The 22230-nt window shown below is 35.8% G+C and overlaps 1 protein-coding gene across 1 annotated transcript in view; it reads right to left on the bottom strand.

Moving 5' to 3' along the window:
* NF1 (neurofibromin 1) overlaps positions 1 to 22230 on the bottom strand; it is a gene marked incomplete at both ends in the record, with an annotated part of 254679 nt that overhangs the window by 144532 nt on the left and 87917 nt on the right. Inside the window, 3 exons of the mRNA XM_079725195.1 lie at positions 6308 to 6421; positions 9755 to 9889; positions 19261 to 19392. Of these exons, the coding sequence (XP_079581321.1) occupies positions 6308 to 6421; positions 9755 to 9889; positions 19261 to 19392 (381 nt within the window). The remainder of the gene's footprint in view (positions 1 to 6307; positions 6422 to 9754; positions 9890 to 19260; positions 19393 to 22230) is intronic.

Below are 22230 nucleotides of genomic sequence, written 5' to 3'. Positions count from 1 at the left end.
CTTCAGTGTTAAACTCATGGAGTTCCGGGTGGCCAGGGGCATAGTCCAGTATCAAAAGAACTTTAAAAGGTAGCCCCTTACTGGCAAGGTACTTCCTCATTTCAGTGACAAAGCATTGATGGAACTAATCCAGAAAAAGCGTTCTCTCTCACTGTGCAGGCTTTCTAGATGTACAACCAAAAGACTAGCAACTGGTATCTATATTTTCCTTTCAAGGCTTGGAAGTTAGAAGCTTTATAAATAAGGGCAGTTCTGATCATAAACCCAACTGCATTTGCACAAATCCTGGTGCTTGCTTCTCTTCCTTACTAATAAATGTCCTTTGTGGCATTCTTTTCTAGAGTAGCGCACTTTCATCTGCATTATAAACGTGTTCAGGCTTACATCCCTTCCCCTCAATGATTTTCTTAATGGCGTCTGGGAACTCATCTGCTGCCTCTTGGTCAGCAGGAGCTGCTTCTCCTTTACCTTGACATTTTTAAAGCCAAACCTCTTTCTAAAATTATCAAATGATCCTTTGCTGGCATTAAATTCTCCAGCTTTTAGATCCTTCACTTTCCTTTTGCTTCAAATTGTCAGATAAAGACTTCACTTTTTCTCGAATCATACTGAAGTCAATAGGTATACCTTTCTTATAGCAATCCTGCACCCGCATAAAAGCTGCCTTTTCAGTACAAGATAAAAAGATATTTCACAAAAAGTGCAAGGTTTCATGCCACCTGGAGTATCTGCAGCAACAGCTTCATGAATTTCCATTCCCCCCGCCACAACCAATAGCCCTTACGTTGGATTCATTTATCTTGAAATGGCAGACAACCACAGCTGTCTACAATCTACAGCACACATCAAACAATTCAACTTCTTGTAATGTCATGACTTCTTTCTGCGTTCATCACTAGTGGCACTTCATATGGGTCACATGGTGTTATTCAAGGTATGTTACTGCACTGAAAATGATGAAAAATACACGAGAACCACAAGAGATCACTTTTTACTGATACACAATATACTGGTGAGATAAACTGCTCATGCAGAGACTATGAGCCTCACATAGCATTTTAAGTGGATACTCATGACACTTGAGCTCACCAAAATAGTAACAAAATGCAGTTATGAAATTATTACAGTAGTACAGTATGTACTACAGTTGATTTTATGCAGTTATGATTTAATACTGCATCTGTACATTTGTTTATATTTCTTTTGACTGTGAAAGATGCCTTGTACAATCTGTAAGTGTGTGTGTAAGTTTTTTTTTTTTTTTTTTTTTTTTTTGCGGTACGCGGGCCTCTCACTGCCGTGGTCTCTCCCGTTGCGGAGCACAGGCTCCGGATGCGCAGGCTCAGCGGCCATGGCTCACGGGCCCAGCCGCTCCGCGGCATATGGGATCCTCCCAGACTGGGGCACGAACCCGCATCCCCTGCATCGGCAGGCGGACTCTCAACCACTGCGCCACCAGGGAGGCCCTGTGTGTAAGTTTTGGTAAATTTTAACTTTTTATAATAGATTTATAAATGATAATATATGGATAAACAAGGTCTTACTGTATAGCACAGGGAGCTACATTCAATATTCTGTGATTAGAACATAACGGAAAAGAATATTAAAAAAAAAGAATGTATGTATAACTGAATCACCTTGCTGTACAGTAGAAATTAACACAACATTGTAAATCAACTATATTTCAATTTAAAAAAGTAAAGAAGTAAAAAAGTGTAATAAAATAAATGACCCAAAAAATGATAATATAGACTGGTATCCATATATATTTTATGTCACGACATACATTTTCTTAATTTTTTTGGTATTTCTAGGTTAGCAATTCATTGGCAAGTTTTTTCAAATTGTCGCAAATCTTCAGAAAGTTTTCCAACATATTTTTTGAAAAAATCTGCATACAACTGGACCTGCACAGTTCAAACCCGTGTTGTTCAAGCGTCAACTGTATAGTCATTTGACCTTTCATAAACCTTTTTGTTATCTGCTATCTAGCTTAATTTCAATGTAGTCATTAAAAAAATTTTGGATAATTTCAATCCTTCAGAATTTGTTGAGACTTGCATTATGCTCAAGATATACTAAATGTTCCACGTGTACTTGAACAGAAAATGCATTTATTGAATGCAGTGCTCTGTAAGTTTCAAATAGGCCAAATCTGATAACCATGTTGTTCAGATCTTCTACCCTTACTATTTGTTTGCTTGCTTATTCTATCAGACACTGAGAAAGGTATGCTCAAGTATCCCACTATAACTGTATTTGTCTATCTCTCCTTTTACTTTACATGTTTTTATATATTTAGAAATTTTATATTTTTGCTTTATATATTTTAAATCTTTGTTATTAGGCTCATATAAAGTTTTATTTTCTGGATGGATTAGAACCCTTTGCAATAATGAGATGTCTCGTGACTGATTCACTTTGTTATAAAGCAGAAACTAATAAAAATAATAATAATAATAATGAGATGTCTCTTTTTATCATCCAACATAGGACCACCTAAATACATAAAGCAAATATTAGCAGACATAAAGGGAGAAACTGACAGTAACATAATAATAGGTGATTTTAACACACCATTTACATCAACGGACAGATCCTGACGGAAAACCAATAACGAAACACTGGGCTTAAACAACACATTAGTCTATATCAACTAACAGATATGTAGAAAACATTCCATCCAAAAGCGGCAGAATACACACTCTTTCCCAAGTGTACATGGAACATTCTCCAGGATAGATCACATGTTAGGCCACAAAACAAGTCTCAGTAAATTTAAGAAAACTGAAATCATATCAAGCATCTTTTCCAACCACAACACTATGAGACTAGACACCAACTACAAGAAACAAACTACAAAAAACACAAACATATGGAGGCTAAACAATATGCTACTAAACAACCAATGGGTTACTGAAGAAATCAAAGAGGAAATAAAGATACCTGCAGACAAATGAAAATGAAAACACGACGATCCACGAAAATCTATGAGATGCAGCAAAAGCAGTTCTAAGAGAGAAGATTACCTCAGTTCTAAGAGGAAGCCTAGCTCAGGAAACAAGAAAGATCTGAAATAAACAAGTTAAATTTACACCTAAAGGGACGAGAAAAAGAAGAACAAACAAAACCCAAAGTTAGTAGAAGAAAAATCATAAAGATCAGAGCAGAAATAAGAAAAACAGAGACTAAAAAAGCAATAGAAAAGATCAATGAAACTAAGAGCAGTTCTTTGAAAAGATAAACAAAATTGATAAACCTTTAGCCAGCCTCATCAAGAAAAGAAGGGAGAGGGCCTAAAAGAATAAAATCAGAAATGAAAAAGGAAAAATTACAGCTGATACCACAGAAATACAAATGATCATAAGAGATTACTGTGAACAATTATATGCCAATAAAATGGACAACTGAGAAAAAAACAAATTCCTAGAAATGTACAGTCTCCAAGGCTAAATCAAGAAGATATAGAAAATATGAGCAGACCAATTACCAGTAATGAAACTGAATCAATAATAAAAAAAATTCTCAACAAACAAAAGTTCAGGACCAGATGGCTTCACAGGTGAATTTTACCATTTAGTGAAGAGTTAACACCTATCCTTCTCAAACTACTGCAAAACACTGCACAGGAAGGAATGCTTCCTCACTCATTCTACGAGGTCACCATCACCCTGATACCAAAATGAGACAAAGCTATGACAAAAAAGAAAATTACAGGCCAATATCATTGATGAACACAGATGTAAAAATTCTCAACCAAATATTAGCAAAATGAATTCAACAATACATTAAAAGATCACACACCATGATCAAGTGGCATTTATCCCAAGGACGCAAGGATTTTTTTTTTTATATCCACAAATCAATCAATGTAATACACCACATTAACAAACTGAAGAATAAAAATCATATGATCATCTCAATAGATGCAGAAAAGGCTTTTGATAAAATTCAACATCCATTTATGATAATAACTCTCCAGAAAGTGGGCACAGAAGGAACATACCTTGACATAATAAAGGCCATATGCGACAAACCCACAGCTAACATCACACTCAAGGTGAAAGCATTTCCTTCTAAGATCAGGAACAAGACAAGGATGTCCACTCTTGCCACTTTTATTTGACATAGTTTTGGAAATCCTAGCCACAGCAATCAGAGAAGAAAAAGAACTAAAAGAAATACAAATTGGAAAACTAAAAGAAATCCAAATTGGAAAGGAAGAAGTAAAACTGTCACTGTTTGCAGATGACATGACGCTATACATAGAACATCCTAAAGACACTACCAAAAAACTATTAGAGCTCATCAATGAATTCAGTAAAGTTGCAGGATGCAAAACTAATACACAGAAATCTGCTGCATGTCTATACACTAACTACGAACTATCAGAATGAGAAATTAAGGAAACAATTCCCATTTACCATCACATCAAAAAAATAAAATAAAATAAAATACCCTGGAATAAACCTACTTAAGGAGGCAAAAGACCTATACTCCGAAAACTATAAGACACTGATCAAAGAAACTGAAGACAACACACAGATGGAAAGATACACCGTGTTCTTGGATTGGAAGAATCAATACTGTTAAAATGACCATACTGGCCTTCCCTGGTGGTGCAGTGGTTAAGAATCCGCCTGCCAATGCAGGGGACATGGGTTTGAGCCCTGGTCCAGGAAGACCCCACATACCAGGGAGCAACTAAGCCTGTGAGCCACAACTACTGAGCCCATGTGCCACAACTACCGAAGCCCATGTGCGTAGAGCCTGTGCTCCGCAACAAGAGAAGCCACCACAGTGAGAAGCCCATGCACCGCAATGAAGAGTAGCCCCGGCTCGCTGCAACTAGAGAAAAGCTCCCGCACAGCAACGAAGACCCAATGCAGCCAAAAATAAGTTAATTAATTAATTTAAAAAAAAACAATGGAAGAAAGTAAGTGGTGCTGGGAAAACTGGACAGCTACATGTCAAAGAATGAAATTAGAACATTCTCTAACACCATATACAAAAATAAACTCAAAATGGATTAAAGACCTAAATATAAGGCCAGAAACCATAAATCTTCTAGAGGAAAACATAAGCAGAACACTCTTTGATATAAATGGTAGCAGTATTTTTTTAGATCTGTCTCCTAAAGCAAAGGAAATAAAAGCAAAAATAAACAAATGGGACCTAATTAAACTTAAAAGCTTTTGCACAACAAAGGAAACCATTGACAAAATGCAAAAACAGCCTACTGAATGGGAGAAAATATTTGCAAACTATATGACTGATAAGAGATTAATATTCAACATATATAAACAGCTCATATAACTCAACATCAAAAAAACAAACAACCTGATTTTAAAAATGGGCAAAAGAACTGAATACACATTTTTCCAAAGAAACATACAGATGGCCAACAGGCATATGAAAAGATACTCAATATCAGTAATCATCAGGGAAATGCGAATCAAAACCACAATGAGATATCACCTCACATCTGTCAGAATGAACCAAAAGAACACAAATAACAAATGTTGACGAGGATATGGAGAAAAGGGATCCCTTGTACATTGTTGGTGGGGATGTAAACTGGTGCAGCCACTGTGGAAAACAGTTTTTTTCTCAAAAAACTAAAAACAGAACTACAATACGACCAGCAATTCCACTCCTGGGTACATATCAGAAAAAACAAAAATATTAATTAGAAAAGATACATACACCCCAATGTTTATAGTAGCATTATTTACAACTGCCAAGATATGGAAACAACCTAAGTGTCCATTCATCCAACAGGTGAATGGATAAAGAAGATGTGGTAATGAATACATATATATACAACAGAATACTACTCAGCCATAAAAAAGAAAGAAATTTTGCCATTTGCAGCAACATGGATGGACTTGGCAGGCATTATGCTAAGTGAAATAAGTCAGACAGAGAAAGACAAATACTATATGATATCACTTATATGTGGAATCTAAAAAATCCAACAAACTAATCAATATAACAAAAAAGAAGCAGACTCACAGATACAGAGCCCAAACTAGTGGTTCCCAGTGGGAGGGAGTTTGGGGGGCTGGGGAGTGGAAGGTACAAACTATTGGGTATAAGATGGGCTCAAGAATATATTGCATAACATGGGGAATATAGGTAATATTTTGTAGTAACTGTAAATGGAAAATAACCTTTAAAAATTGGATTAAAATTTTTTTAAATAAAATAAAAATTAAAGAAAAAATTTTAAAGGAATAGATTAAAAAAAGGAATGTACATAGTTACAACTTTACCTTCAAGAGCCTAGAATTCATTTTCCCCTTACCTCCATTGCTTCCTGAGCAATCTCTGGCATGTGTGACTGAGGAACCAGTTGGACGAGCCCTGTAATTAATTCTGCAGTACTGCCTTGAGTTTCAGGCCCCTGTTTTCTTGGATTCTGCAAATAAAAAAGCAAATTTCAATTAAAAAAAAAAATCAATGGACAGAGGCTGAAGGGTGGAGGGAATGGAGACTGACTGCTAATGGGTTCTAGGTTTATTTTTGAGGTGATGAAAATGTTCTAGATGTTCTAGACCTAGATGGTGGTGATGGCTACACAACCTTGTAAATATACCAAAACCAGTGAATTGTACACTTTAAACAGGTAAAAACTTCATGGTATGTGAATTTTACCTCAAAAATAATAATAATTGTGGGATTAAAAAAAAAAATCAAAACTGCTTTTGTTAAGAATTCTCTTAATCTACATCTATACTTGTTCATTAATGTGAATAATATCCAGAGAAAATCCTAATTAAAAGAAAACAAAAACTAGGTATTAGTTTTTCAGTTAAGAAATTACATCAATAATAGAAGTAAATAATTTTTTTTCAGCAACACTACATTGGCTAAATAATATACCTCTGATTTGGAACTTCTGGTTTGGGATCTTAAAATTGTTGTGATGAAAGGCAAAGAATGTGCATGCTTGATGAGGACTACATGATTATCCTGTGTAGCCCTCTTTTCCAGTATAAGGACCTACCCAAATCCACACAGGGCTAGAATCCACACCTCCAGATACCCATACTTCAGGATTTTTCATTGTGGAAAGACATTGTATACAAAACAAAGCAGTAGATAAATGTGAATGTCTACCTACTTAAAGAGACTAAAATGCTTCCTATAACTTGGAAGAATCTATTTACACTTCAAGCATATATGGTTCATTTAAGTGAGGCCAATTCAATTAGTGCCCATATTTTATTTTGTTAACTACACACTCTTTCCCATGACAACAATTAAGGTAAGCCCTCACCCCAGTGTTTCTATAATTCAAAAACTGTTTGCCTATTTTTCTGACATTTGTATTCATTCATTAATAGCCCAATAACATTTACTGAACATCAAAGACACAACAAGTAAAAAAGACATGTTTCCTACCCTCTTGGAGCATGTAGTCTGGTGGGAAAGACAAACATCAATAAAATAATTAGATCAACAAGTTTAAATTGCACATGAGAAAGAACTATGAAGTTACATGCTGCTATGAGCATTTGTAACAGGGAAATGTGGTATAGGCAGGGATGCTTCCTTACGGCAGTGATAACAGCTCAGAATTAGGAATTACTATGTGAAGAGGATAGGGAAGGATACTGTAGGCAGAGGAACTGCAAGTGCATGGATAGGCATGAAGGAATGTAGTAAGAGGGAGTGAAAGGCCATCATGACTAGAGTAAAGACGACAAATATAATGCTATAGATGTTGCAGAGGTGGTAGGTGGGAGTCAAACGCTGCAAAACCATGTAGGTCTATTTGGAGTTTGCTTTATTCCCAAAGCAACCTCAACTAAAAGGTTTTAAGCTGGGCAGGAAGCGTAAGATTTGCTTTTTGAAGATATCACTGTAACTTTAGTGCAGAGAAATGATGAAAAGGAAGCAAGAGATGATGCCAGCTGAGCAATTAGGAGGCTTGAAAAACTGAGAGTAGTATGAATTAGGATAGAGAGGTAGAGATAGAAGACAATAAAATCACATTACTTTAAAAAACCATGACTGAAATCACTTAATGGTTATTCCTATATTTATCCTATTTACTAAGATTTTTATAGGTAAAATATAAAATAATCAAATACTTACAATGAATCTTTCACTACTTTAACTTACCTTTGATTACTCTGAGAAAAGTTATTTAACCACTAGATGGCAGCAAAGAAAATAACTTCTATTTTAAATGATCCTTTTCTGCTTGCTAAATTTTAAACGTGGAAAACAGCACTTTTTGCTTAAATTCTTGTTTCTTGACAATAAAATATTTAACACAGAAGGCACTGGTATTCTCTGATTCTGAATTATAGCTATGCAAACAGAGTGGTGCTAACATATGACATGCATGATGAAACAACACCACAAGTAACCTGGGCTACATAACAAAGAAATGAGGGGAAAAAGTTATTTCATTCCTTTTATAAAGTCTTAATGATAGATTTTAGGACTTTTTCCACACCAAAGTTCTAACAATTTTTTCTATTAGACTCCCAAGTTTGGACGGGCTTTTCAAAGAGTTCAAAACAATATAGGCCTTTTTTGGGGGATCACTAATCTTTTTGGGAATTCTCTCTCTCTCATCTCTTTTCTCTCCAGAAAAAATATTTACATAAATACTTTTTTTAATTCAGAGGACTCAAAGAACTCTTGAAACTATGGACATCAAGTTATGAACTCCTAAAGTACAGTAATTTGAAAAATATACCATCAAAATTAAAAGTACCCTTACCACTTAAAAACCCTGTTGCTGAACAAAGCAATAGGAAATCGTTCTGTATGTTGCTCTCCAAGGACTTAAGAAATTCCACAGGGGTTAAATATGTTATCCTATGAGCTTCACAATATATTTCTGTTATGTTTGGGGCATTAATAATATTAGTGCTAATGTTAACTGTATTTTATTAATAGTAATAATACATAACATTTATTTAGTGCTCATTATGCGTTTATTTTGCATTGTTCCTAAAAGCATGACACGTATTATCTCAGTCTGCTTAACAAGCTAAGGTAGGAACTATTATTATCATCACAATATTTCAGATAAGAAAACTAAACACAGAGAGGTTAAGTCACCCAAATCACATAGCTAATATGTCTCCAGAACCCATGTTTTTCATCCTTTCATATAACTGTCACTCATTTTCACTTGTTAGTTCCTAATTATCTTGTGTACTACAGTGATGCTTTCAGGAATCTAATACCATCTGAGGCTGCTAAGAGCAGAGTTACCACAATAATTGAGTGCTAACCATACCCATTTTTAACTCCTTTTCCTCCCAATACAGTATACATAGGCAAAGCCAGTGATACTAAAAGGCTGATGACAGGAAGAAAGGGGGATGGAAAAACTCAATTTTTTGGCAATAGCAATTGGAGACTTAAAAAACCAACTGTGTATATATAGGAAGCACTCAATTTATGGTTGCTTCATTACATCTAAACCCCATCCCAGGATTATGCCTGAATAATATACAATCTGGTAGCCGGGTATGCACAGAAGATCTTACCAAAGTATGTTAGTTTAATGATAAGAAAAATTAAGACAAAAGGTTAAGAAATCTGGTCTAATTATATTAGTATTCTCTGTAAGTTTATTTTCTTAGGGATCTCTTAGGTTTCATGTATGATCAGGAAGGTCAGTAAGTGATCTCAAGCTAACAATCACCTTCAAGGTTTTGGCTTTTCAGCTAAACCAAACGAAGTTAGTATAATAATTTCAAGGCATTTTATAAAAAATACTTACACAAAGCAAGAGCTTTGGATCTGCATGAATTAGTTTCACCATGGACAAGAGAAGATACTTATAGCTTCTTGTCTCCATGTCTGTAGGTTTTTCTTTAAATTTAAGGCTTGTTACTTTTTCTTTAAATGTAAGACTCTAAAAACAAAAACATGACATTCACCTTGTAAGAATCAGACATCAGAATCAGGATAACAGCTATTCAACTTTTTCAAGTAAATCTATTTTTAAAAAGCTTTGAAAAATAAAGGAACATATTTTACACCACCAAATGTGTAGTATTAGTAGAAACGTTCAATAGAAAGTATAAGATTAATATAATTAAGCTTGAAAAGCAAATAAGAATTATTTTTGCAACATTATTCTTATATAATCTAATAAAGTTTAAGTGAAAATCTGCTAAAATACTAAAAGCTTTTTTTTTTTTTTTTTTGCAGTACACGGGCCTCTCACTGTCATGGCCTCTCCTGTTGTGGAGCACAGGCTCCGGACGCGCAGGCTCAGCAGCCATGGCTCACGGGCCCAGATGCTCCGCGGCATGTGGGATCTTCCCGGACCGGGGCACGAACCCGTGTCCCCTGCATCGGCAGGCGGACTCTCAACCACTGCGCCACCAGGGAAGCCCTAAAAGCTTTAATATAAGGTTGACTCCTATGTTAAAAACAATTTTCCAAATGTGAAAATATTAGAGATAAAATATTTATTCTATAGCTCTCACAGATACATACAGTGAGCAACTCATTTAACAAAACATCTCACACAGGTATACACAAATATTTCATAGAATCAATGATGTTATCAACTGTAAGATGCATCATCATTTTATGTACCACAAGGAATGAAAACTCACTGTCAACTGTAAGACATCATACAAATAAGATGAACCCCAATTTCAGAAATGTTAAATAGGTACTTCTTAGAACTGATGAAATATGCTATACAGGCAAGCTCTGTATTTAACAGTTTAACTGTAAGATTTTCTTTTTCCTTTAATGGTATTCTATCTCTCTCAAGTTACAGAATGCATGTATTTTGCCTGAAGAACATTGATAAAACAGAGAAAGAATTCTTTGAGAAAAATTAAATCAGGGAAAATGTGTCTCACTTACAGAGATACTATGGCAGATGCTGTGTTAATACTATAATTATGGATGTTATTCAACCGGAAATCCAACAATTATATTCTGGATCCAATACCACCTTTCTATCTATTCTTACAAAACATTTCCCCTTTTCCTTTATTTATTTATTTATTTTTGCTGTGTTGGGTCTTCGTTTCTGTGCAAGGGCTTTCTCTAGTTGTGGCAAGCGGGGGCCACTCTTCATCGCAGTGCACGGGCCTCTCACTGTAGCGGCCTCTCTTGTTGCGGAGCACAGGCTCCAGACGCGCAGGCTCAGTAGTTGTGGCTCACGGGCCTAGTTGCTCCACGGCATGTGGGATCTTCCCAGACCAGGGCTCGAACCCGTGTCCCCTGCATTAGCAGGCAGATTCTCAACCACTGCGCCACCAGGGAAGCCCCCCCTTTTCCTTTAAAAGGAAATAAAAATGTATGCTTTTGACATGTATGTTTTTATATGCAAATACAAAGACAGGAGAATATCCAGCATCTATGGACTCATAATAAAAATGTCCTTGTAAAAGGCTGAACTTCAAAGGTAAAAAGTAGAGATGCATATCTATAACATACAGCAATTATTGTCAATGTTTACGTGTGAGAAATGCATTTGTTATTATGCGCAAGAACACTGGAGGTTTTTGTCCTCGGTGTGGAAGAAAAACTATCTAATGTACTACAGGAATGTCACTACAGAAAATAAATAGCAAAACTTACAAATACAAGTTGCTTTTATATTTATAATCCCACAACAAACGTCTTACCAAATATATTTAATAAATGCTGTTTTTACTGTTTGCTCCCATTAAACTTCTTTTCATTCTAAGTCGAAGTAACACCGTAGATCAAGGTAAAACTTTCATTAAACAAATTTATTTATTAAAATGTCACTAAGTGTAACTGTTCTTCCATGATGCAGCCATTGCACAGGAAAACGGAGCAGAGAACAATTAGCAGATATAAAAATTATCTATTTATTTAACCATTTCCAAAAAGTAAATAATAGTTTGATTATATCATATCAATCTCAGATAGCAGCATACAAATTTTGTTCCAGCATGGCTGCCTAATACAAAATGTAAAACTTGAAAAATTCTACACCACTCACAATTATTAACTTGAAATAGACTAAAGACTTAAATGTAAGACTTAAACTAAAGACATAAAACTTCCAGAAGAAAACAGAAAAAAAAAACTCCTTGACATGAGTCTTGGCAATGATTTTTTTTGTATATGACACCTAAAGCACAAACAACAAAATACCAAGTGGGGTGTTGTTTTTCAAACTAAAAAGCTTCTGCACAGGAAAAGAAATGATTAACAAAATGAAAAGACAACCTAGGGAATGGAAAAAAATTTGCAAATCATAAATTGATAAGTGGTTAATATCCAAGATATGTAAAGAATTCACGTATCTCAACAGCAAAAACCAAATAATCCAATTTTAAAAGGGGCAAAGGACACGAATAAACATTTTTCCAAAGAAGACATACAAACAGACACATGAAAAGGTACTCAAATCACTAACCATAAAAAAAAAAAAATCACTAACCATCAGGGAAATGAAAATAAAGTCACAATGAGCTATCACCTCACACCTGTGACAATGACTATCATCAAAAAGACAAAAGATAACAAATGCTGGTGAAGATGTGGAGAAAAGGGAACCCTTGTGCACTACTGGTGAGATTTAACTGGTACAGCCACTAGGGAAAACAGTATGGTGGTTCCTCAAAAAATTAACAATAGAATTACCATAAGATTCAGCAATTCTACTTTTGGGTATTTGTCCATAGAAAATGAAAACACTATGTCAAAGATATATCTGCATCCCTATGTTCACTGCAGCATTACTTACAATAGCCAAGACATGGAAACAAGTGCCATGAAACTGTGGTACACACACACACACACACACACACACACATAATGGATGATTATTCAACCATAAAAAAGAAGGAAATCCTGCCATTTGGACAACATGAGTGGACCTGGAGGGCATTATGCTAAGTGAAATGAGTCAGAGAGAGAAAGACAAATACTGTATGATCTCACTTATATGTGGTATCTTAAAAACAAAACAAAACAAAAAACAAACTCATAGAAAAAGAGCTCAGATTTCTGGTTACCAGACACAGGGAGTAGAGGTTGGGAGAACCGGATGAAAATGGTCAAAAGATACAAACTTTCAGTTATAAGGTAAATAAGTACTGGGGATGTACAACATGATGACTATAGTTAACACTGCTGTATGGAAAGTTGTTAAGAAAGTAGATCCTGAGTTCCCATCACAAGGAAAAAACCTTTTTTTCTTTTTTTTCGTATGTATATGAAATGATGGATGTTAACCTAACATATTTTGGTAATCATTTCACAGTATATGAAACTTAAGTTATTATGCAGTACATCTGAAACTCATATAGTGCTGTGGGTCAATTATATCTCAATAAAACCAGGGGAAAAAGACTTGAAAAATTTAAATAAATTTTTCAATTCAAATACCTTTTAATTAGTAACCATTAGTGGGTTACCTAAAGTCAAAAATAACATGCTAAAGAAGAAAGATATTTCTTGGCAGAAATGTAAGAAAAATAAGCCATCCATTAGTTTATTAATTAATCTTCCACATTGCAAATAATAGCAGGAATCCAACCTGGTATACGCACATTGGCCAAAGAGAAGAGGCAGTCATGCCCAGGAAAAAGTTCATGAATTAGAGTACTCAGGTGTTTATGAAGGGCCAAAACCATCTGTTAAGTTAATTAAGGCCATTACTGAATTATAGGCATGTAAGAAGCATGTGCTGAGCCAGGATCCCCTTTAAGAAGGAAAATTTTCGTGCAGAATTTACACATATTATTAACAGGGTATCTTATTTTTAAAACATAAATGATTAGTGCTGAGATAAATATCTCAAATTTTTAAAAATACTACAAAAGTACAAAATGGAGAAGCTACGGATCAATGTTCATATGAAAAAGGCTAAAGAGTTTAAATGATTAAAAGCTTAATCTAAAATAATGCAATCTTTGACTGTTTTAGTAGAAACATCATATGCAGACACAGCAGGTTAACAGTTTTCATCAATTATTATACCACATCTAGAACACTAAACTCAGACCTTAATATGTCATTTTCTTTTTTTTTTCTTTTTTTTTTTTTTTGCGGTAGGCGGGCCTCTCACTGTTGTGGCCTCTCCCCTTGCGGAGCACAGGCTCCGGAGCACAGGCTCAGTGGCCATGGCTCACGGGCCTAGCCGCTCTGCGGCATGTGGGATCTTCCCAGACCGGGGCACGAACCCGTGTCCCCTGCATCGGCAGGTGGACTCTCAACCACTGCGCCACCAGGGAAGCCCAATATGTCATTTTCATTGAAAAAAAAGCAATGAAGATTCTTTCCAGAAGAGAAGCATACCAGATGGAGGAGGGTTTTGAAAGCAGATCAAGTAAGAAATTCAACAAATATGTACTAGATGCCTACGACATGCCAGATACTGTTCTAGGGACCAGGAACTGGGTGCTGGACAAGCCAGACAAGGCTCCTGCTTTCATCAAGCTAAAACAAGGGTAGGGGAAGACAGCTGAAGAACTGGAAAGACACTGGACTGAATGTTGACTATTTACTAACCATGTGATGATATGTCATTCATTTAACAGTACTTGTGCCTCAGTTTCCTTAGCTGTAAAAACAGAGGAAACAAAGCACATACCTACACACACTTTTGAAGAACCCTTAGCAGTACAGTATAACTTTATTCAAATATCTGCAGTGCTGTCTTTGTGTGCGTGTGTGTGTGTGTGTGTATGGATCTTGTTTTTTTTTATTTGATCTCCTGTGCCACCTCTTTTTTTTTTTAATTGGAGTATAGTTGCTTTACAATACTGTGTTAGTTTATACTGTACAGCAAAGTGAATCAGCTATACATATACATATATCCCCTCTTTTCTGGAGTTCCTTCTCATTTAGGTCACCACAGAGCACTGAGTAGAGTTCCCTGTGCTATACAGTAGGTTCTCATTAGTTATCTATTTTATACATAGTATCGATAGTGTACATCTGTCAATCCCAACCTCCCAATTAATCCCACCTTCCCTGCAGTGCTGTCTTATGGAAGAATAAGAAGGGTTCTACAGAGCTCCAAAAAAAGAGAGAGGATCATGATAGCTGGGAGTGATAGGGACATGAGTTGATCTTGGTTGGAGAAAAATTTTTAAATACTTGGCTCTTTACAGAAAGAAATTTATCCATATCCAAAATACAGAGTAGTTGTAAAGCCTAGAAACACATAGTATTTTAACTTGACACAATGAAATCCTTGATTACTTCTGCAGCAAATGGAAAGCTAAGGTTTATCAGAGCCACAGATTATCTGAGGCAATGAAAATAAGGACAACCCACTGAACATATCATGTCATACAGTGGTTCTCAACTTGGGGCAATTTTGTTCCCCAGGGAATATCTGAAAAATGTCTGTAGACATTTTTGTTTTTCATGACTGGCTGGGGGGCAAGAGATGCTACTGGTGTCTAGTCGGTAGACGCTAAAAATGCTGTTAAACATCCCACAATGCACAGGACAGTCCCCTACAACAAAGAATTAACCATGCCAAAATGTCAGTAGTGCCAAAGATGGGAAACCCTGATGTAAAGTATCTCTAAACCATTTATTATGTATATTTGACTGTTTCCAGACTTTATGGGCACTGTAGTTGGCTCTTCATTAGAAGTTTTCAAGCAAAACCTACAAGACTGGCATCTCTGTGACTGTTTAGCTCATCATGCTTCCCTGGCATTAACAATGTGCTTGGCAGCTAGTGGAAATTTGATACCTCCTATGTTTGTTGTCAGACTGTTCACTCACCAGGCTTAAGAGAGGTAAGATTCACCTTAAAGATCATCCAAATTGAAGCATTTTCTTATCCTAAAAAATTATTTCATAGTAGATTTGATGATTATTTTCCCTGATAAGAGTATCAGCCAGAGCTTGGATGGGAGGGGAGTTTGGGGGAGAATGGATACATGTATATGTATGGCTGAGTTGCTATGTTGTACACCTGAAACTATCACAACATTGTCAATCAGCTATACTCCCATATAAAATAAAAAGTTAAAAAAAAAAAAAGAGTATCAGCGAGGAAGCCGTCCCTTGGCCATTATGTACAAATACAAAAACATATAAAATTTCACGGACTTCCCTGGTGGCACAGTGGTTAAGAATCCGCCTGCTGGGCTTCCCTGGTGGCACAGTGGTTAAGAATCTGCCTGCCAATGCAGGGGACATAGGTTCGAGCCCTGGCCCGGGAAGATCCCACATGCCGTGGAGCAACTAAGCCCATGCGCCACAACTACTGAGTCTGAGTTCTAGAGCCCGCAAGCCACAACTACTGAACTCACGAGCCACAACTACCGAAGGCTGCGCACCTACAGCCCGTGCTCTGCAACAAGAGAAGCCACCGCAACGAGAAGCACGTCCATTGCAACGAAGAGGAGCCCCCGCTCACCGCAACTAGAGAAAGCCCGCGCACAGCAACGAAGACCCAACACAGCCAAAAATTAATTAATTAATTAATTAATTTTTTTAAAAAAAGAATCCGCCTGCCAATTCAGGGGACACGGGTTCAATCCCTGGTCCAGGAAGATCCCACATGTGACGGAGCAACTAAGCCCGTGAGCCACAACTACTGAGCCCACATGCCTAGAGCCCGTGCTCCACAACAGGAGAAGCCACCACAAAGAGAAGCCCGCACACCACAATGAAGAGTAGCTCCCACTCGCCACAACTAGAGAAAGCCTGCGCGCAGCAACGAAGACCCGATGCAGACATAAATAAATACGTTTATTTAAAAAAATATATGCCTTAAAAAAATTTCACACACATGTATACATATAAATACATGGATATAAACAGCTTAAGAAAGATTTTTGAAAACTATATATATATACTGATACTTTCAGAGAATAATTAGAAATAAAAACTAAATTCTTATCACAGGTGTCCTGGGACCAAAAGTAAGTCTAGTTATGGCTTTTATGAAATACTTATCATAAATAGTGTGTATAGTATGTAGCTCCTAGGATCAGCTAATAACTAGGGCTAAGAAGTAAAATAACTTCTAAATGCGGGGAACATTTTCAGACTACCAATAAAGTTTTGTTTTTGTTCAAAAAAATAATTTAGTTTCATTTTCTTTCATTTTTCTTACAGACAGCTGGTAAACTAGATACTGAAGTCAAATTGGAAATGAATACCAACTTTCCACCAATTCCTGTTACTGGTGGCCATTAATTTTCTACTGAAAGAGGCAGAAAACTTAAAAGTCAAAGCTCTGGGACTTCCCTGGTGGCGCAGTGGTTAAGAATCCGCATGCCAATGCAGGGGACACGGGTTCGAGCCCTGGTACGGGAAGATCCCACATGCTGCAGAGCAACTAAGCCTATGTGCCACAACTACTCTGAGCCTGCACTCTAGAGCCTGCAAGCCACAACTACTGAGCCCACAAGCCACAACTACTGGCCCACCTGCCACAACTACTGAAGCCCACACACCTAGAGCCCATGCTCCGCAACAAGAGAAGCCACCGTAATGAGAAGCCCACGCACCGCAATGAAGAGTAGCCCCCGCTCTCCACAACTAGAGAAAGCCCGTGCGCAGCAACGAAGACCCAACACAGCCAATAAATAAATTAATTAATTTAATTAAAATTAAAAAGTCAAAGTTCTAACTTCCCAGAGGATATCTGGAATGAATAAATAGGTCAGTAAATAATTTTTAAACAGTTTATTTTAAGTCATTTTCTAAAACTTTTAAAAAATGAATGTCAAGTTAATAACATTTAAGTAGCTATTATTTATGTTTATCTCCAATTAATTTATACTTGGATTGAAATTTTCATTTTTTTAAAAAATTAAGTACTTGGCATTACAAAAACTAAAGATAACTTTGCATTTTATTTAATAAAACATGACTGCCATGCTCTTTTGGCTATAATTTTTTGGGCTAAATAATCCCAAAATATATGGTATAGCAAACTTCTCTATTTGAACATCTAAGATAAACAATCCTCAGAAACAATGGCTGACAACTGGATCAGAGTGAACTAGAACTGTATAAAACCAAAATATTTTACTGACTGAGGGAACTTGGAAAAAGAGATGTATGCCAGGAAGAAAGCTGTTTAAATTATCTTTTAAGTGTGAAGTGGCTAATTTACTATTAAAACCAATAGGTGAAAACATGCCACATTTTCATGTGAAATGACGTGATGTGACTAAATGGTAACTATACACAGAAAAGTCAAAGAAACCAAGGACTTTTCTGAGGTAGTTACAATGGTCATACATACAGCCACAGAAGCCCACTGCCATGCAAAACAGTGACCGGTTGGCAGCTGATCATGTGAGAGACAGTAGCCAAAAAGAATAGAAAATAAGAAGCAGAAGACACAGCACTACCAATCAATGTCAAGAGTTGCCATATATAATACGCCGGCTATATGTGAATACCAAGAAATGGCTTCTACCATCTTCTAATTGTCTTTTTAAATTGGTTCTATATGAGTTTCCAAATTAAGAGTATTAATCTGTGAAAATGCTTATTTGAAAATATCTACTTTTTTTTTTTTTTTTTTTGGCAGTATGTGGGCCTCTCACTCTTGTGGCCTCTCCCGTTGCGGAGCACAGGCTCCGGACGCACAGGCTCAGCGGCCATGGCTCACAGGCCCAGCCGCTTCGCGGCATGCAGGATCTTCCTGGACCAGGGCACGAACCCACGTCCCCTGCATCGGCAGGCGGACCCTCAACCACTGCGCCACCAGGGAAGCCCGAAAATATCTACTTTTATTAAGTTTAAACAGAGTCAAACTTTAATATCAAAGTGCCTATCATTTTAAATGTTCAAAGCATGTTTAATGAAATATGAAATATTTTTATTTTAAATATAAACTTTAAATTTTATTTGTAATTTCCTGTGTGCAATATTCAGCATCCAATGGGCAAAACTGTGCATTAGTAGGAACATTCACTCTAACCCAGGAGTCAGCTTCCCTTACTCACCCCCAAAAGATGAGGAGCTAATCAAAATATTTTGATTCATAAGGAAAGATTAAAGGAAAAAGAAACTAAAAAAAGAAAGAAAAAGTGACATTCATTAAGATTTTAACAACATTTTGTTAGAAAATATCTCTAAGAAAAGTAAGTTAAACCCACTGAAATACTGGAAAACATACATCATTAACTAGTATTGCAACAATATTGCAGTATTCAACATACCACAATACTTACTGAAAAGAAAGGTCTCATTTGATTTTCTAAAAAAATCAAAACAGCAAGAATGGGATAAAGACACTGAAAATGCAATTGCAAGAAGGTGGAATTCAAAATTCATGATTAATCTTACCGGTGCCATTCGTATCGCTGGGTGTGCTCCACAACCCTGGACTGCTTTATGAAGTGTTTCACCAAACATATTTCGAAGTTCAACTGAGTGACAATATACGGCATCAATCTTAGGCCACCAATCCAATGCAGACTGGAGAAAAACAGAGACCATAAGAAAGGAAAAGTCCAAATTTGCATGAGTTATATGCTCTGGTAATCACCGTAGTTTTATGGTTTATCACTTTGTGAGAAATTTCCTAAGACCACGCAAACACACAGTATGATTTCCAAAGTCTTCAAGTAATGTCTTTAATTCAAACACCAAACCATACATCTATTTTAAAATATCATAATGAACATGAAACAAATCACTCACTACATAAGCGTGAGCATTTGAGACTGTCTTTTCTCACTGATAATCTAGTGAATCTGAAAAACAAAGTTTTTAGAGGGCTAATTCTGTAGGCAATCTTTTTCTTTTTTATAAGTTTAATGTTTTATACATTTCAGAAACATATGCATATACAGTATATATTTTCCCAAGGCAAGAATGCTATTATCAGTTTTAAAAGAGATTAGTGGTTCAACACAGTGTTGAAGGAATATGTGATAAACCATTACTTATATGCCTACAGACAAACAACAATGATAATTACAACATGAAATTAGTAAATGAGATAAAGCTATTAGTAAACCTATAATCTTATATTGATATGCAATGATGGCACAAAACATAAGAAGACTAATGATCACCACAAAGACAAAATGATCATAGCTAAATATTTTTTTAAAGTAATTATTTTATGTAAATATTTTTCTACAGTTTAACCTGTTTATTTAGCTTTGATTCTAGTTTGTAGTGCCTATTTGATTTGAAAGTGTATCTTTCACTTTTACTTTTAATGAATTAATTACTATATTATGAAAAATGACAATTATGAAAATCACTAAAACTATTAAGTTTGTCTATCAGTGAATACAAAAATGACTGGATGAATTTTCACTACATACAGAGAGTATGCAAGGAATAGGATGACTTAAAATACAGGTTTCCAATTTATAATACTCCTGCTATAAGAAATACCTGAAGGAACAATTTGAAACACTAGATAAGGGGGTGTGATAGCTTCACATCCTATTCCCAAATTCCTTCTAATTTGAAACTAAGCTAATTAAATTCTCAGCATTTAATTTTTTTAGCCATAACTCTCAGAATATTTAGAGTAGCATCAGGTTATATTACCTAAACCCCAAATTTTGGATTACAAACTCTATATACTGGATAGTATACTATAAAACCAACTTATAAAATACAATCAATACTGAACTCCATTTATGGAAAAACTCCTAAGTTATGAGGGAAGAAATACTTTTATTTGGATAGTATGATTGTTTCTATTTTTCTCTCAAACTCTTACTTTATTTACTTCCTAACAAATGATCAAGTTTTATTAGTTTCATTATATAATGAATTCCTTAAATGTTAGTCAATTTGGTCACCCGACTTGCACAGAGCAATCAATACACCTTGATTTCCATATATCTACTAATTTATACAGCTTGTGTTAATCAGCTTAAAGTAACAAAGACTGAATAATCACAAAATGCTTTGAGATAAGAGTCCTCCTCTCTCTACTGACCCTATAGTATCTTGTCAGAAACTGCTGAACTAAAGACATATGCATCCCATGTAACATCCTATCCAAACTACTATGTCATTTTGATAGCTGTTGAAATTGTATCATGGTACCAGGTATACCCTATTAAATAACTTGATTTTAACTTAAGATTTAGTTATTTTCAAAATTTCTGTTTTTCATAATCTATAAAATCATTCATTTTAAAGTAAAATTTAAAGATACACTTTCAAATAAAATAGGCACTAAAACCTAGACATTATGTAGTTGGTAAAAATTTTAGTTTTCCAAGCAGTTATTAAATGTGTCCTTTCTGAAACTAGTCAACTAAGGTAGACTTATTCTTTTTTGTCCCTGAAAATTCTAAGTTCATTGCCAAACAAATGGCAATACTTTCATAATATAAGCAAACCATGTGGCAATTCTTCAAGATTATTTCAATAAATTTCACATGCCTTGGAAATAATTTCTTCAACCAAACCCTCTCAATAGAATGAGATCATCTCATTCTCAATATGTGAACTATCCATAAGTAAACTACACTAAACTGCCATAAGGAAAAAACAATACTAAGTACTATACCAGCTATAGCATGTTCCACTGATGGGAGCATGTTCCACATTTGGTTCATATGTGTACATATTATTTCTTTAATTGCCCAATTATAACAACATATCTAATCTAACCTAAAGGAAGCGTATAAAGATTAAGCACATAACACAGATCTTTTAACTACAATTCATCTCTTATGGCATTCTGTAATAAAAAAGTTGACGGTACTACATGTACCATTTTAGAAACTGATAAAAGCTTAAATTATAATCAAATTCAAATAGTGACTGGATTTTCAAATTTCTTAAGAAGAAACAGTGGACTCTTTTAGACCTAAACACAGTACTTATGAACTGAATATGAGTATGTTTCACGAAAGCAAAACAAAACTGCAAACATCATTACTGCTTCTACATACACTCCCAAAACCACATCAGTAAAACATTTATCTAATTTGAGAATGTGGTAATTTAAAAAAATCTATGAGCTGGCTGAAAAAGCAAGGAAGAAGAAAACTTATGAGGTGTATTGAACCAAGAATCATTTAAAAGGAAATCTTTTTTTTTTTTTTTTTTTGCGGTACGCGGGCCTCTCACCACTGTGGCCTCTCCCGTCGCAGAGCCCAGGCTCCGGATGCGCAGGCTCAGCGGCCATGGCCCACGGGCCCAGCCACTCCGTGGCATATGGGATCCTCCCGGACCGGGGCACAAACCCACGTCCCCTGCATCGGCAGGTGGACTCTCAACCACTGCGTCACCAGGGAAGCCCAAACAGAAATCTTATACTACAAATAAATTTAA

The sequence above is a fragment of the Hyperoodon ampullatus genome (genome assembly GCF_949752795.1).
Source record: "Hyperoodon ampullatus genome assembly, chromosome: 19".
In the NCBI taxonomy this organism is placed as follows: Eukaryota; Metazoa; Chordata; class Mammalia; order Artiodactyla; family Ziphiidae; genus Hyperoodon; species Hyperoodon ampullatus.
This window is presented reverse-complemented; position numbering and strand designations above follow the sequence as displayed.